Below are 11,294 nucleotides of genomic sequence, written 5' to 3' on the forward strand. Positions count from 1 at the left end.
TCACGATCCGGACACAACTCATCCTGGCACAAAGTTCATATGGAATAGAATATGGAAGCACACTCACACCAAGTCAGTTTATTTTTTACAATACAGTCGATATGTTTCGTAAAACATTCAATGGTATGAATGTAAATACTGATTTATACAAAACAACAACAGTTTGTCAGTTTGACTAACACTTATTTGATATGTTTAATCATACTGGCCATGATCTATAGCTCATCCCATGTTTGTTATCAACAAACCCAACAAAATCTAGCTGAAAACTGGTTCAGGACCTAAGTTATCATCCACATTGGAAGTGATTCTGTTGATGGTGCCTTGGTTGCGTGAATTTTGGAGCCTTTGCTTCTGTACACTGTGCCGAACCCCATAAGCAAAGTAGATGATTAAACCTGTTTAAAGGAAAATATTTGTTGCTTTATGTCCATCCATTTTGACGAAGACTTATGTCAACATTTCGTCACATACCTATCGCCATCCACACGACATAGCGTATCCATGTGTCCGATCCCAGTTGAACCATGAGGTAAATATTGATCAAGATGCTCAAGATAGGAAGCAGTGGCACAAAAGGAACCTATGCGTGCAAAAGAACAGAAACATGGCATAAGAAAAAAAGAGTCAACAAAAGTAGCATGGGAAAACTTGTATCGTATAAGTAATTTGTAATTAACAAAGGTAACATGCCATGAAAGCAGCTCTCGTCGTGCTCTGCGGCTGTCTCCAGATAATGAGGATAGTGAGGCTCAGAATTGCCGCCACTACAACGACACAGAGCACGCTCCACCACTCCGAAGACTGCAGCGCGGTCACGGCTTGGGATATGAAGAGACTCAGGATGGTGGCTAAAAATACTGCGATCAAGGGAAAAAAAAAGCGACCTTAAATCATGAGAAATAACAGAAAACAGTCATACGTGTCATACTTGGGAGCAAACAGAATATAAGTGGGGAAAAAAAATAACAGAAAAAAAAGAGCACTTACTTATACAAACTGTCAAAACGGACACACTTTTTGATGTGCGTGCTGTGCATTGTGAACGAGGAAAGAAGAGTCCACTGACGGTGAACGGTTCTTTGTTGTCAGCATCGACGTCCACTTGGTATCTGTACAGGAGGACGACATACGTGATGCACTAAATCTGTCCGGTGAGATCCACTGGAATTTATGCATGCATGTGATCAGAACGATTTTCATTCCGCCGATGTAAAAGTATTTCACAGCATGGAATCACACATTACGCAAAGGAAAGAAATCTGAAAACACGACAATTACCTTAATATGAGAATGCATATGGCAACAAGGGTGTAGGCAAACAGGGTTCCAATGGACATCATGTCAACCAGAGCCTTCAGGTCAAACAATAATGCCATGATGGCTGCAAAGTCACGAGCAAAAGACGACATGACAAAATGTAGTCACATTTGTGATTTTAGTTATTGTTGTTGTTGGTGTTGTTGTTACCCGCGATAACACCGGACGCCAGCGTAGCGATGACAGGACTTTGTCTCTCACTCATTTTGCTGAGAAGGCTGAAGAGAAGGCCGTCCCTCGCCATTGCAAAAAGCACTCGGGGCATAGGGAACATTGATCCCAAGAGGCTGGGGTGCAAATTAAAACTGATTTGGTGAAATCATAAATCAAACATGACCTCCTCATCACTAGGCTATTGAATTGATTCCGCACGGACTGCTATGACTGTCTGAGAAGACTTGAAACTGCACCAGCTAGCGTTGGTGTGGAAAACTTCACTATTCACGCACCAAGTTGGAGGCACGCCTCAACCACGAATTGTATCGAATTGGAACAGTCCACTTGCAATCGATTCAATAGCCTGGGAATGAAATGACCCTGATGAAAGATCATTTTCACAGGCACCTATCACTTCATTAAAAAAACAAAAAACAGTTACACTATATGAACAACAAACCAACGGAAGTGAAACTATGGAGAAGGTCGTGTCTCTACCTTGTTGACAGTGCACAGAGAGATCCCACTGCCACGGCGTACTTTGCAGGGCCCCAGCCCACGTATGTAAAAGCCACAGGCAGTGGGCTGTGAACACTGAGCAAATAGTATGGCATCATGAGAGTGAGGGCAGCGGACACGCCAAAATAAGCCAAGAAGCAAACCAGAAGGGACGCCACAATTCCGAGGGGGATTGATTTCTGGGGATTCTGAACCTCCTCGCCTAAGGAAGGAAAATAAAATGAAAACACACAAAATCTCATACCTGCAGCATAAGGCCCAGTGGGCAAAGCTTTGACAAAAACATTATATACTCTGTGCTCAGATGCATATAAATGACAACAAAGTGTATTCTTTGAATTATGGGCTTATTATGAAGTATTTCTAATATTTTGGTGACCTTATTTGGCCACCCAAAAAAAATGTCTCGAGGCAGGTTTTGCATTTCAATTCAATATATTGATTATTTTTCCTTGCAGTGTACTTAAATCAGTTTACCTGTCGTTGCAATGCAATCAAAGCCGACAAACGCGTAAAAGCAAGTCGCCGCTCCTGCTAATGTTCCGTCAAAGCCAAAAGGGAAAAATCCGCCAGTTCCAAAAGTGACGGTTTCATTCGCTGATGATGCGTTTCTAGAGCAGACAGAATGGAAGGCATTAATGTCATTCATAGTGTCAAACAAAAAGGAATCAAACAAATTTTTTTGTCTGTTCTTCCGAAGGGAAACGAGAAGAGCGAGCACGATTCGGATAGGTGTGTCTTATTTTTTTTGTCCATGTAGTGTATTAAGAGAGCGAGAAACAAAGATGCGTACTCATGTGAATTTTGTAGACTTGCTTCATCAATGTACCAGTTGTTGAGATCTCCCTTTATGAAGCCGGTGAGAATAACAAAAAGCAACACTACGATGTTAACCGCTGTAAACACTTTGTTCACGATGGCAGACTCTTTCACGCCGAATGCAAGAATCCCTGGATGAAAAGTCACACAGTCCAAAAAAAAAATTTAAAAAGTTGTCATCTAATACGTAAAGAGCGTGCGAACGGTTAAAACATGCCTGCCAAGAGCAGAATAAGGCCAGCTGCAAAAAAGTCCGGGTAAGGAGCTAATCCTGGCAGTTCCATGGCGGCGTGTTTCCCCAGGGAATTGGCAATGACATTTCCGATGAGGTCATCAAAGGTTCCACTCCACGCTCTGGCCACACTGGACGTGCCTAAACACAACAAATGGGGACATTCATTCAACCACTTCTTTGTAAAATCATTTGTTTCGGTCTCCTAGCATATGCTTTAACGTTGACCAAAAAGAAAAAAAAAATCAAATAAAGGTAGAGATCAGGCTCTGTTGCGAATGCCTGTCACCGTGCTACAGATACAAATGATTGACTTGTGAAGTAATCTTGGGTCAATTCTAACCGCCCCACCCCAAAGCACTGAAAAATGGACACATGGATGGATAATGGACTTCGGCTGTATTTACCAATGACATAAGACAGGAGAAGGTTCCACCCAGTGATAAAGGCCCATATCTCGCCCACTGTCACATAGCTGTAGAGGTAGGCAGAACCCGTCTTGGGGACCCGAGCTCCAAATTCAGCATAGCACAATCCCGCAAAGACCGAAGCGATGGCCGCTATCAAGAAGGAGAGGATGATACTGGGCCCGGCCACGGTTCGGGCCACCTCTCCGGACAGCACGTACACGCCGGCCCCTAATGTGCTGCCCACCCCCAAAGCCACAAGGTCAAGGGTGGTCAGGCAGCGGCGGAAGTTGGACACCTCTCCTTCGGGCTCCAGAGGTTTCCTGCGTGATAAGCTCTGAAGGAACAGCAGGATCTTTGCACCGGACATCCTAGTGAGACACGAGGATACACGGGTAGATCAGGTTTTGATGCACGGGTATGCAGAGGTTTCAAATACAAAAGAAAAGGTGGTGTGGTGGTCGCCTGGGGAGCACGTCCGTCCGCCTCACAGTGCAGAGGTGCAGGGGTTCAATTCCGGCCTGCCTGTGTGGAGTTTGCATGTTCTCCCCGTGCCTGTGTGGATTTTCTCCGGGTACTCCGGTTTCCTCCCAAATTTCAAAAACATGCACGGCAGGCTCATGGAACACTCGAAATTGTCCCGAGGTGTGATTTTGAGCACTAATTGTTGTTCGTCTACATGTGCCCTCCGATTAGCTGGCGAACCAGGTCAGGGTGTCCCCCCGCCTACTGCCCGAAGACGGCTGGGATAGGCTCCAGCGACCCTCATGAGGATAAATGGATGGCTGAATTACACGATTACTGGCAATATATTGGAAAATATGACTGATAAGGCAAACAACTTTTATTTTATTTTAAGGACGGTGGTCAAGTGACGCTATTTGTAATCACATAACTGCACAAGAGCTTTTAAAATCATAAAGTTGACTGCAATCAATCAAATGGCCCCGATGAAAAGTTTACACACCCTTGAATGCTTTGCCTGATAACACAAAGTAAAAAGTAAACATGGTTTGACACACGCGCTACTTCAAATGGATATGAAGGGTGGATTTGCATATTGTAATTTGTGGCTGTGTCTAAATAGTCAACAGATAACTAGAGATTTGAAAATGACAATCGGTAGGGGTTCAAACTCTTTGACCCCCCCCAAAAAAAAGAAAGAAGTGAAAAATGTTCAATTGATGTCGGTCAGGTAGACCGACAAAGCTCTCCGTCACAACTGCCTGGAAGATTGTTCAGGATGCAAAGTAAACAAAAAGAAAAACCCAAAACAAAACAAAAAAAATCTCTGCAAAAAAAGTTGTTTTGCCGAACCATTCCGTTTTTCACTCAAGAACGGGATATATTATTAAAAATCCTGCCAGGCATGTGTACGCTAGGTTAAAGGTAAACCTTTTTGTTTAGTTAGGGTTAGTTATGGTAGTGCAAAGGCTGCTGGGCTATGAACATTCAAATGACAATTAAATTAACATCATCATCGATGCTTAGCAGTCATTTCCTCTGATTACTCTTCCCACCCCCCTCCTAAAAAAAAATAAATATTCCCTTACCTTTGCAGGCTGCGAGTGGCTTTCAACACGTTTCAGACCACACCACCTATGTGGATATGTCAATCCCCTCGCTGTGAAGTCTTCATAGCGCGGCATTTTTTGATGCATTCTGTTACATTTCAGATGTATGTGCCATTTCTGGAGGGGGCGGGGGGGAGAGAGGGAGAGAATTAGAATTACTAAATGCTGGCATGTCACACATTCGGCCCTTTCATAAAAATCGATTGTGATAGCGTCCAATCATTGTGGGTGGATTGTCTCGTACGTGTGTACCGATGATTTTGAATAGAAATTGATAAATCGAAGGATATTTGTGTGGAGGTGTTGGCAAATTATTCCTGGTGGATAGAATATTTTCATGAACCCCAGTGGGGGAATTCAGATGATTAGGAAGCTGCCAACGGTGGGGAATATCCTCAGCTGGTGATATTTGACTACATTTGTTTTTCAATCTTATGGAAAAATGCGAGGATTAGGTCAGGGTTTAAAATAATACGTCGTGAGTAAAATTGGTAAAGTAATTGTGACAGTCCCATTTTTTCCCCCCTCTAGATGAGTTGTATTGAATCCTTTTGGGAGTACAATTGCCTCCCCTGCCACTAGAGCGGGAGGACATCTGCCACCCCCCCCCCCGAACATGAGGAACACAATCAAGATCCCACACTGTCCAGTGGCAAATGCGACGTCAGTGCGCCACGCAAAAGTGCGAGCGAGCTGTCCAAGTGAAATTGTTTTGAGCGGAGACAACTGCTCAGCAACAAATTGAGGAGTGGTTCATCAGAGCAGAAGGGGACAGACACTGTTTGAGGAAACTAATGGGGGCAATGCGCAGCTTCCAGGGATTCTCAGCGCCATGCAGTCATGCAGATCAGAATCGGACCCAAAAAAAAAAAAAAAAAAAAAAGTACGAAAGAGACCCTATTTGACATAATTTTGATCTCTTATTTACAAGTATTATTGAAACGTCAAGAATGGGGAGCCTATGAGGTGAGGAGGAGTGGAGGCCGAGTGGGCTTTATTAGCGGGAGGAAATGGACAAACCTTCTCCTTGTTAATCATTCATCCCGACCACAAAGTGGGCTCACAAAGTAATTGTCCATGGAATTCATTCTGCACTCAGGATGTTTTGCTTAAACACCTTTAAATGACATGCTGCACTTCTTTTGAGTGAATTTTATTGCGGTGATTACAAAGAGCTTTACAGGTAAGTTGGACTTTGGCATATTTTCCACGTTGGGCCATTTATTTATTCAAATTTTGTGTTCGTGGTCTCATTCCATGAACGATGCTGGTCATTTAACACACAAAACGTTTTTTTTTTCCCGTATATGTGATGTATTAAAATAATTTAAATGGGATATTTGATGCAAGATTGTAGAATGTCAGGGGAAAAAAAAGCATTTGTGTACTCATCATGTCTGCATTATCCTTTCTGTTTATATTTTGTGTTTATGAATCGTGCGTCCTTTCTTAATCTGACGTTCTCGGGCCCCAGTCAGTTTTTCTTTTTTTTTTTTGGCTTGCTTGTCAGGGTAAAATACTGCAAGCTCATTAGTTACACACATTTTAATGTTATGTCCAATCATGATGTATTTTGTTATTTTTGTGATCAAGGAAATTTGAGCTGAAAAAAAAAACCTTGGAAAACATATATCGCTTGTTGAACTAAAGTCATACCAACCGTTGGTCACAAATTGGTTTCAAATCCGGCTGTTGTTTGAAAAGTGGCCTTTGAGAGGAAAAAAAAAAAAAAAAAGCCAACCCAACCCAAAACATTCTCAGTGAGCGGAGAGTGCGGCGGCCGTTACTTCATTATCACATCTCTGCCCCAGCATTTTTCCAGCAGTATTAGCGAGATGCGAGGCGGCCCGCTTTTGGCTGTTCTCCATGATGACTGGGTTGACTGGCCACAGTGTGAGGCTGGAGGAAGGAGGCTCGTTCGAGCGTGACTCCTCTTCTCAGGTCAACACTTCTTTCTTTCTAGAACACTCTCCACAGCGTGAACATGAACATCGCACGGCACCGCAGCAAGCAGATTGATGAGCTGAGATAAAGCAGTATCTTCAGCGAAAAAGGAAAAAAATATATATATAAAAACCCTCCCGGCAGAAAAGATGCCATTTGTTCTGTGTTCCCTGCTGCTTCTCGGATGCACTCGTGTCATGTCCACCTATGGGCCTCATCAACGAGCACAGATGACTGGTGACATTTTGCTCGGAGGACTCTTTCCCATTCACTTTGGCGTTGCATCCAAAGACCAAGACCTGGCGGCGCGGCCGGAGTCCACACAATGCGTCAGGTGACCCACCCGACGCAAAACAAGCCACAACATTGAATACACTCGAACAAGCGTGAGAAAAGTTGGCCGATAAAATGTGTCAATCTGCTCATTTCTGTGAGCGAGGTTCAGAGCGATGTAGACCAGCACATTACACATTATTCCGATTTCAAATAGTGCTTGTCGTCATTCGGGTCACAAGTATCTGCAGCATATCCCAGCTGACATCTGGCGAGAGACGAGTTACACTTTTGATTAGTCGGTAATCCATCGCAATGCACAGAAAAACAAATAAGGTAACGACACACACCCACACAAAAATACATTCACGCGAGCACAGACGTTCCAACAGAGATCCAAATCTGGATTTCCTGATGTGTCTACGTCAACCCGCTGAGCGAACGCGGAAATCGTACTACAGCCCCCCCGTACTGGATCTCATTACATTTTTCGTACAGTTTCACATGCGAAAAGTCGTTTTTACTGCATGTTATGTGGTGTCCTACAGGTTTAATTTCCGTGGTTTCCGTTGGCTGCAGGCCATGATTTTTGCAATCGAGGAGATCAACAACAGCAGCACTCTCCTGCCCAACATCACATTGGGCTACAGGATCTTTGACACGTGCAACACGGTGTCAAAGGCACTGGAAGCCACTCTCAGTTTCGTGGCCCAGAATAAGATCGACTCCTTGAATTTGGATGAGTTCTGCAACTGCACCGACCACATCCCGTCGACTATCGCAGTCGTGGGAGCGGCGGGATCTGCTGTCTCCACAGCGGTGGCAAACCTACTGGGGCTGTTTTATATTCCACAGGTAAGTCTTTGTAGGTGTCCTGCAAAAAAAAAATTGTAAAAATGATCTCGATCTATCGATCCATCTATTCGTCCGTGCGTGGCGTAAACTCTTGTGTTTCAGATCAGCTACGCCTCGTCCAGTCGCCTCCTAAGCAACAAGAACCAATACAAGTCCTTCATGAGAACCATCCCTTCGGATGAGTACCAGGCTACGGCGATGGCGGATGTGATCGACTATTTCCAATGGAACTGGGTGATTGCCGTGGCCTCGGATGACGACTACGGGCGGCCTGGTATCGAAAAGTTTGAGAAGGAGATGGAGGAGAGGGACATCTGCATCCATCTCAACGAACTCATCTCTCAGTACATGGAAGACCACGAAATCCAAGCGCTGGCCGACAGGATCGAAAACTCGAGCGCCAAAGTTATCGTGGTGTTTGCCAGCGGGCCCGATATGGAGCCGCTCATCAAAGAGATGGTCCGAAGAAACATCACGGACCGCATTTGGATCGCCAGTGAAGCTTGGGCGAGCTCCTCTCTCATTGCCAAACCTGAATATCTGGATGTGGTGGCAGGCACCGTTGGCTTCGCCTTGAAGGGGGGACATATACCCGAGTTTAAAGACTTCCTGCAACAAGTGCAACCAAAGAAAAACGCTCACAATGAATTTGTCCGGGAGTTTTGGGAGGAAACTTTTAACTGTTATCTGAAAGACAGTCGGCGGCGTCACCAAAGTGACAACGGCAGCACAAGTTTTAGGCCTTGGTGTACAGGTGAGGAAGACATCACCAGTGTGGAGACACCGTACCTGGACTACACCCACCTCCGTATCTCATACAACGTGTACGTAGCAGTTTACTCCATTGCGCAGGCCCTGCAGAACATCCTAACCTGTAAACCCGGACATGGACTTTTTGCAAACAACTCCTGCGCGGACATCAAGAAAATGGAAGCGTGGCAGGTAAAACGTTGCACTTTTTCAACAAACCGAGACGCTAAGCCCGTTTGACCACAACACAAATTTGTGCTTCCACAGGTACTAAAGCAGCTCAGACATTTGAAATATACCAACAGTGTGGGAGGAAAGGTGCACTTTGACGAGAACTTTGACGTGGCAGCAAACTACACGATAATCAACTGGCACAGGTCTGCCGAAGATGGTTCTGTGGTGTTTGAGGAGGTCGGATACTATAATATTCACTCAAAGAGGGGAGGCAAGCTGGTCATTGACAAGACAAAGATTCTCTGGAATGGATACAGTTTTGAGGTACATACCAATCGCAATCTTTTGTCTGCGGTTAGTGAAAATCAAGTCACAACGGTTCCGTTCAGTCTGGAACGGAAGTTCCAGATCTGGTTTGTGTTTCTACACCGGGGCACAGAGGCAGGATGGCTCACGCAATCGCCTCTTTCACTCACCGTGATCGAAAACGGATGTGACAATGCGGGAACGGCTGAATTTGTAGAGGCTTGACCAGTTCTGCTCACTCTTATCCGACTTTTGTCTGCTTCCAATCTGTCAGGTGCCATTCTCCAACTGCAGCGAGGACTGTGAGCCTGGAACCAGAAATCGTTGCAATGCAATCAAAGCCGACAAACGCGTAAAAGCAAGTCGCCGCTCCTGCTAATGTTCCGTCAAAGCCAAAAGGGAAAAATCCGCCAGTTCCAAAAGTGACGGTTTCATTCGCTGATGATGCGTTTCTAGAGCAGACAGAATGGAAGGCATTAATGTCATTCATAGTGTCAAACAAAAAGGAATCAAACAAATCTTTTTGTCTGTTCTTCCGAAGGGAAACGAGAAGAGCGAGCACGATTCGGATAGGTGTGTCTTATTTTTTTTGTCCATGTAGTGTATTAAGAGAGCGAGAAACAAAGATGCGTACTCATGTGAATTTTGTAGACTTGCTTCATCAATGTACCAGTTGTTGAGATCTCCCTTTATGAAGCCGGTGAGAATAACAAAAAGCAACACTACGATGTTAACCGCTGTAAACACTTTGTTCACGATGGCAGACTCTTTCACGCCGAATGCAAGAATCCCTGGATGAAAAGTCACACAGTCCAAAAAAAAAATTTAAAAAGTTGTCATCTAATACGTAAAGAGCGTGCGAACGGTTAAAACATGCCTGCCAAGAGCAGAATAAGGCCAGCTGCAAAAAAGTCCGGGTAAGGAGCTAATCCTGGCAGTTCCATGGCGGCGTGTTTCCCCAGGGAATTGGCAATGACATTTCCGATGAGGTCATCAAAGGTTCCACTCCACGCTCTGGCCACGCTGGACGTGCCTAAACACAACAAATGGGGACATTCATTCAACCACTTCTTTGTAAAATCATTTGTTTCGGTCTCCTAGCATATGCTTTAACGTTGACCAAAAAGAAAAAAAATCAAATAAAGGGAGCGCTCAGGCTCTGTTGCTAATGCCTGTCACCGTGCTACAGATACAAATGATTGACTTGTGAAGTAATCTTGGGTCAATTCTAACCGCCCCACCCCAAAGCACTGAAAAATGGACACATGGATGGATAATGGACTTCGGCTGTATTTACCAATGACATAAGACAGGAGAAGGTTCCACCCAGTGATAAAGGCCCATATCTCGCCCACTGTCACATAGCTGTAGAGGTAGGCAGAACCCGTCTTGGGGACCCGAGCTCCAAATTCAGCATAGCACAATCCCGCAAAGACCGAAGCGATGGCCGCTATCAAGAAGGAGAGGATGATACTGGGCCCGGCCACGGTTCGGGCCACCTCTCCGGACAGCACGTACACGCCGGCCCCTAATGTGCTGCCCACCCCCAAAGCCACAAGGTCAAGGGTGGTCAGGCAGCGGCGGAAGTTGGACACCTCTCCTTCGGGCTCCAGAGGTTTCCTGCGTGATAAGCTCTGAAGGAACAGCAGGATCTTTGCACCGGACATCCTAGTGAGACACGAGGATACACGGGTAGATCAGGTTTTGATGCACGGGTATGCAGAGGTTTCAAATACAAAAGAAAAGGTGGTGTGGTGGTCGCCTGGGGAGCACGTCCGTCCGCCTCACAGTGCAGAGGTGCAGGGGTTCAATTCCGGCCTGCCTGTGTGGAGTTTGCATGTTCTCCCCGTGCCTGTGTGGATTTTCTCCGGGTACTCCGGTTTCCTCCCAAATTTCAAAAACATGCACGGCAGGCTCATGGAACACTCGAAATTGTCCCGAGGTGTGATTTTGAGCACTAATTGT

General features: G+C 45.2%; 2 protein-coding genes and 1 long non-coding RNA gene across 3 annotated transcripts; 2 read left to right on the top strand and 1 right to left on the bottom strand.

The window, feature by feature from the left end:
- Positions 1-96: 96 nt before the first annotated feature.
- On the bottom strand, positions 97-5,298 carry LOC109517813 (cationic amino acid transporter 2). The gene is made up of 12 exons (XM_019873202.1): positions 5,007-5,298; positions 3,454-3,824; positions 3,032-3,187; positions 2,789-2,945; positions 2,473-2,606; positions 1,975-2,197; positions 1,471-1,607; positions 1,282-1,384; positions 991-1,112; positions 694-860; positions 475-583; positions 97-398 (listed from the first exon to the last, which is right to left on the bottom strand). The coding sequence occupies exons 2-12, from the start codon at positions 3,821-3,823 to the stop codon at positions 259-261; spliced, it is 1,818 nt and encodes a 605-aa protein (XP_019728761.1). The 5' UTR covers position 3,824; positions 5,007-5,298; the 3' UTR covers positions 97-258.
- Positions 5,299-5,932: 634 nt separating this feature from the next.
- LOC109517815 (uncharacterized) lies at positions 5,933-7,089 on the top strand. Its single transcript, XR_002168614.1, has 2 exons — positions 5,933-6,210; positions 6,991-7,089. It is a non-coding gene; the product is annotated as an uncharacterized LOC109517815 (long non-coding RNA).
- Positions 7,090-7,168: 79 nt separating this feature from the next.
- LOC109517819 (extracellular calcium-sensing receptor-like) lies at positions 7,169-9,554 on the top strand. Its single transcript, XM_019873208.1, has 4 exons — positions 7,169-7,305; positions 7,793-8,099; positions 8,202-9,041; positions 9,117-9,554. The coding sequence occupies exons 1-4, from the start codon at positions 7,169-7,171 to the stop codon at positions 9,552-9,554; spliced, it is 1,722 nt and encodes a 573-aa protein (XP_019728767.1).
- The last annotated feature ends 1,740 nt before the right edge of the window (positions 9,555-11,294 follow it).

This window comes from Hippocampus comes, unplaced genomic scaffold (genome assembly GCF_001891065.2).
Source record: "Hippocampus comes isolate QL1 unplaced genomic scaffold, H_comes_QL1_v1.1 scaffold59, whole genome shotgun sequence".
In the NCBI taxonomy this organism is placed as follows: domain Eukaryota; kingdom Metazoa; phylum Chordata; class Actinopteri; order Syngnathiformes; family Syngnathidae; genus Hippocampus; species Hippocampus comes.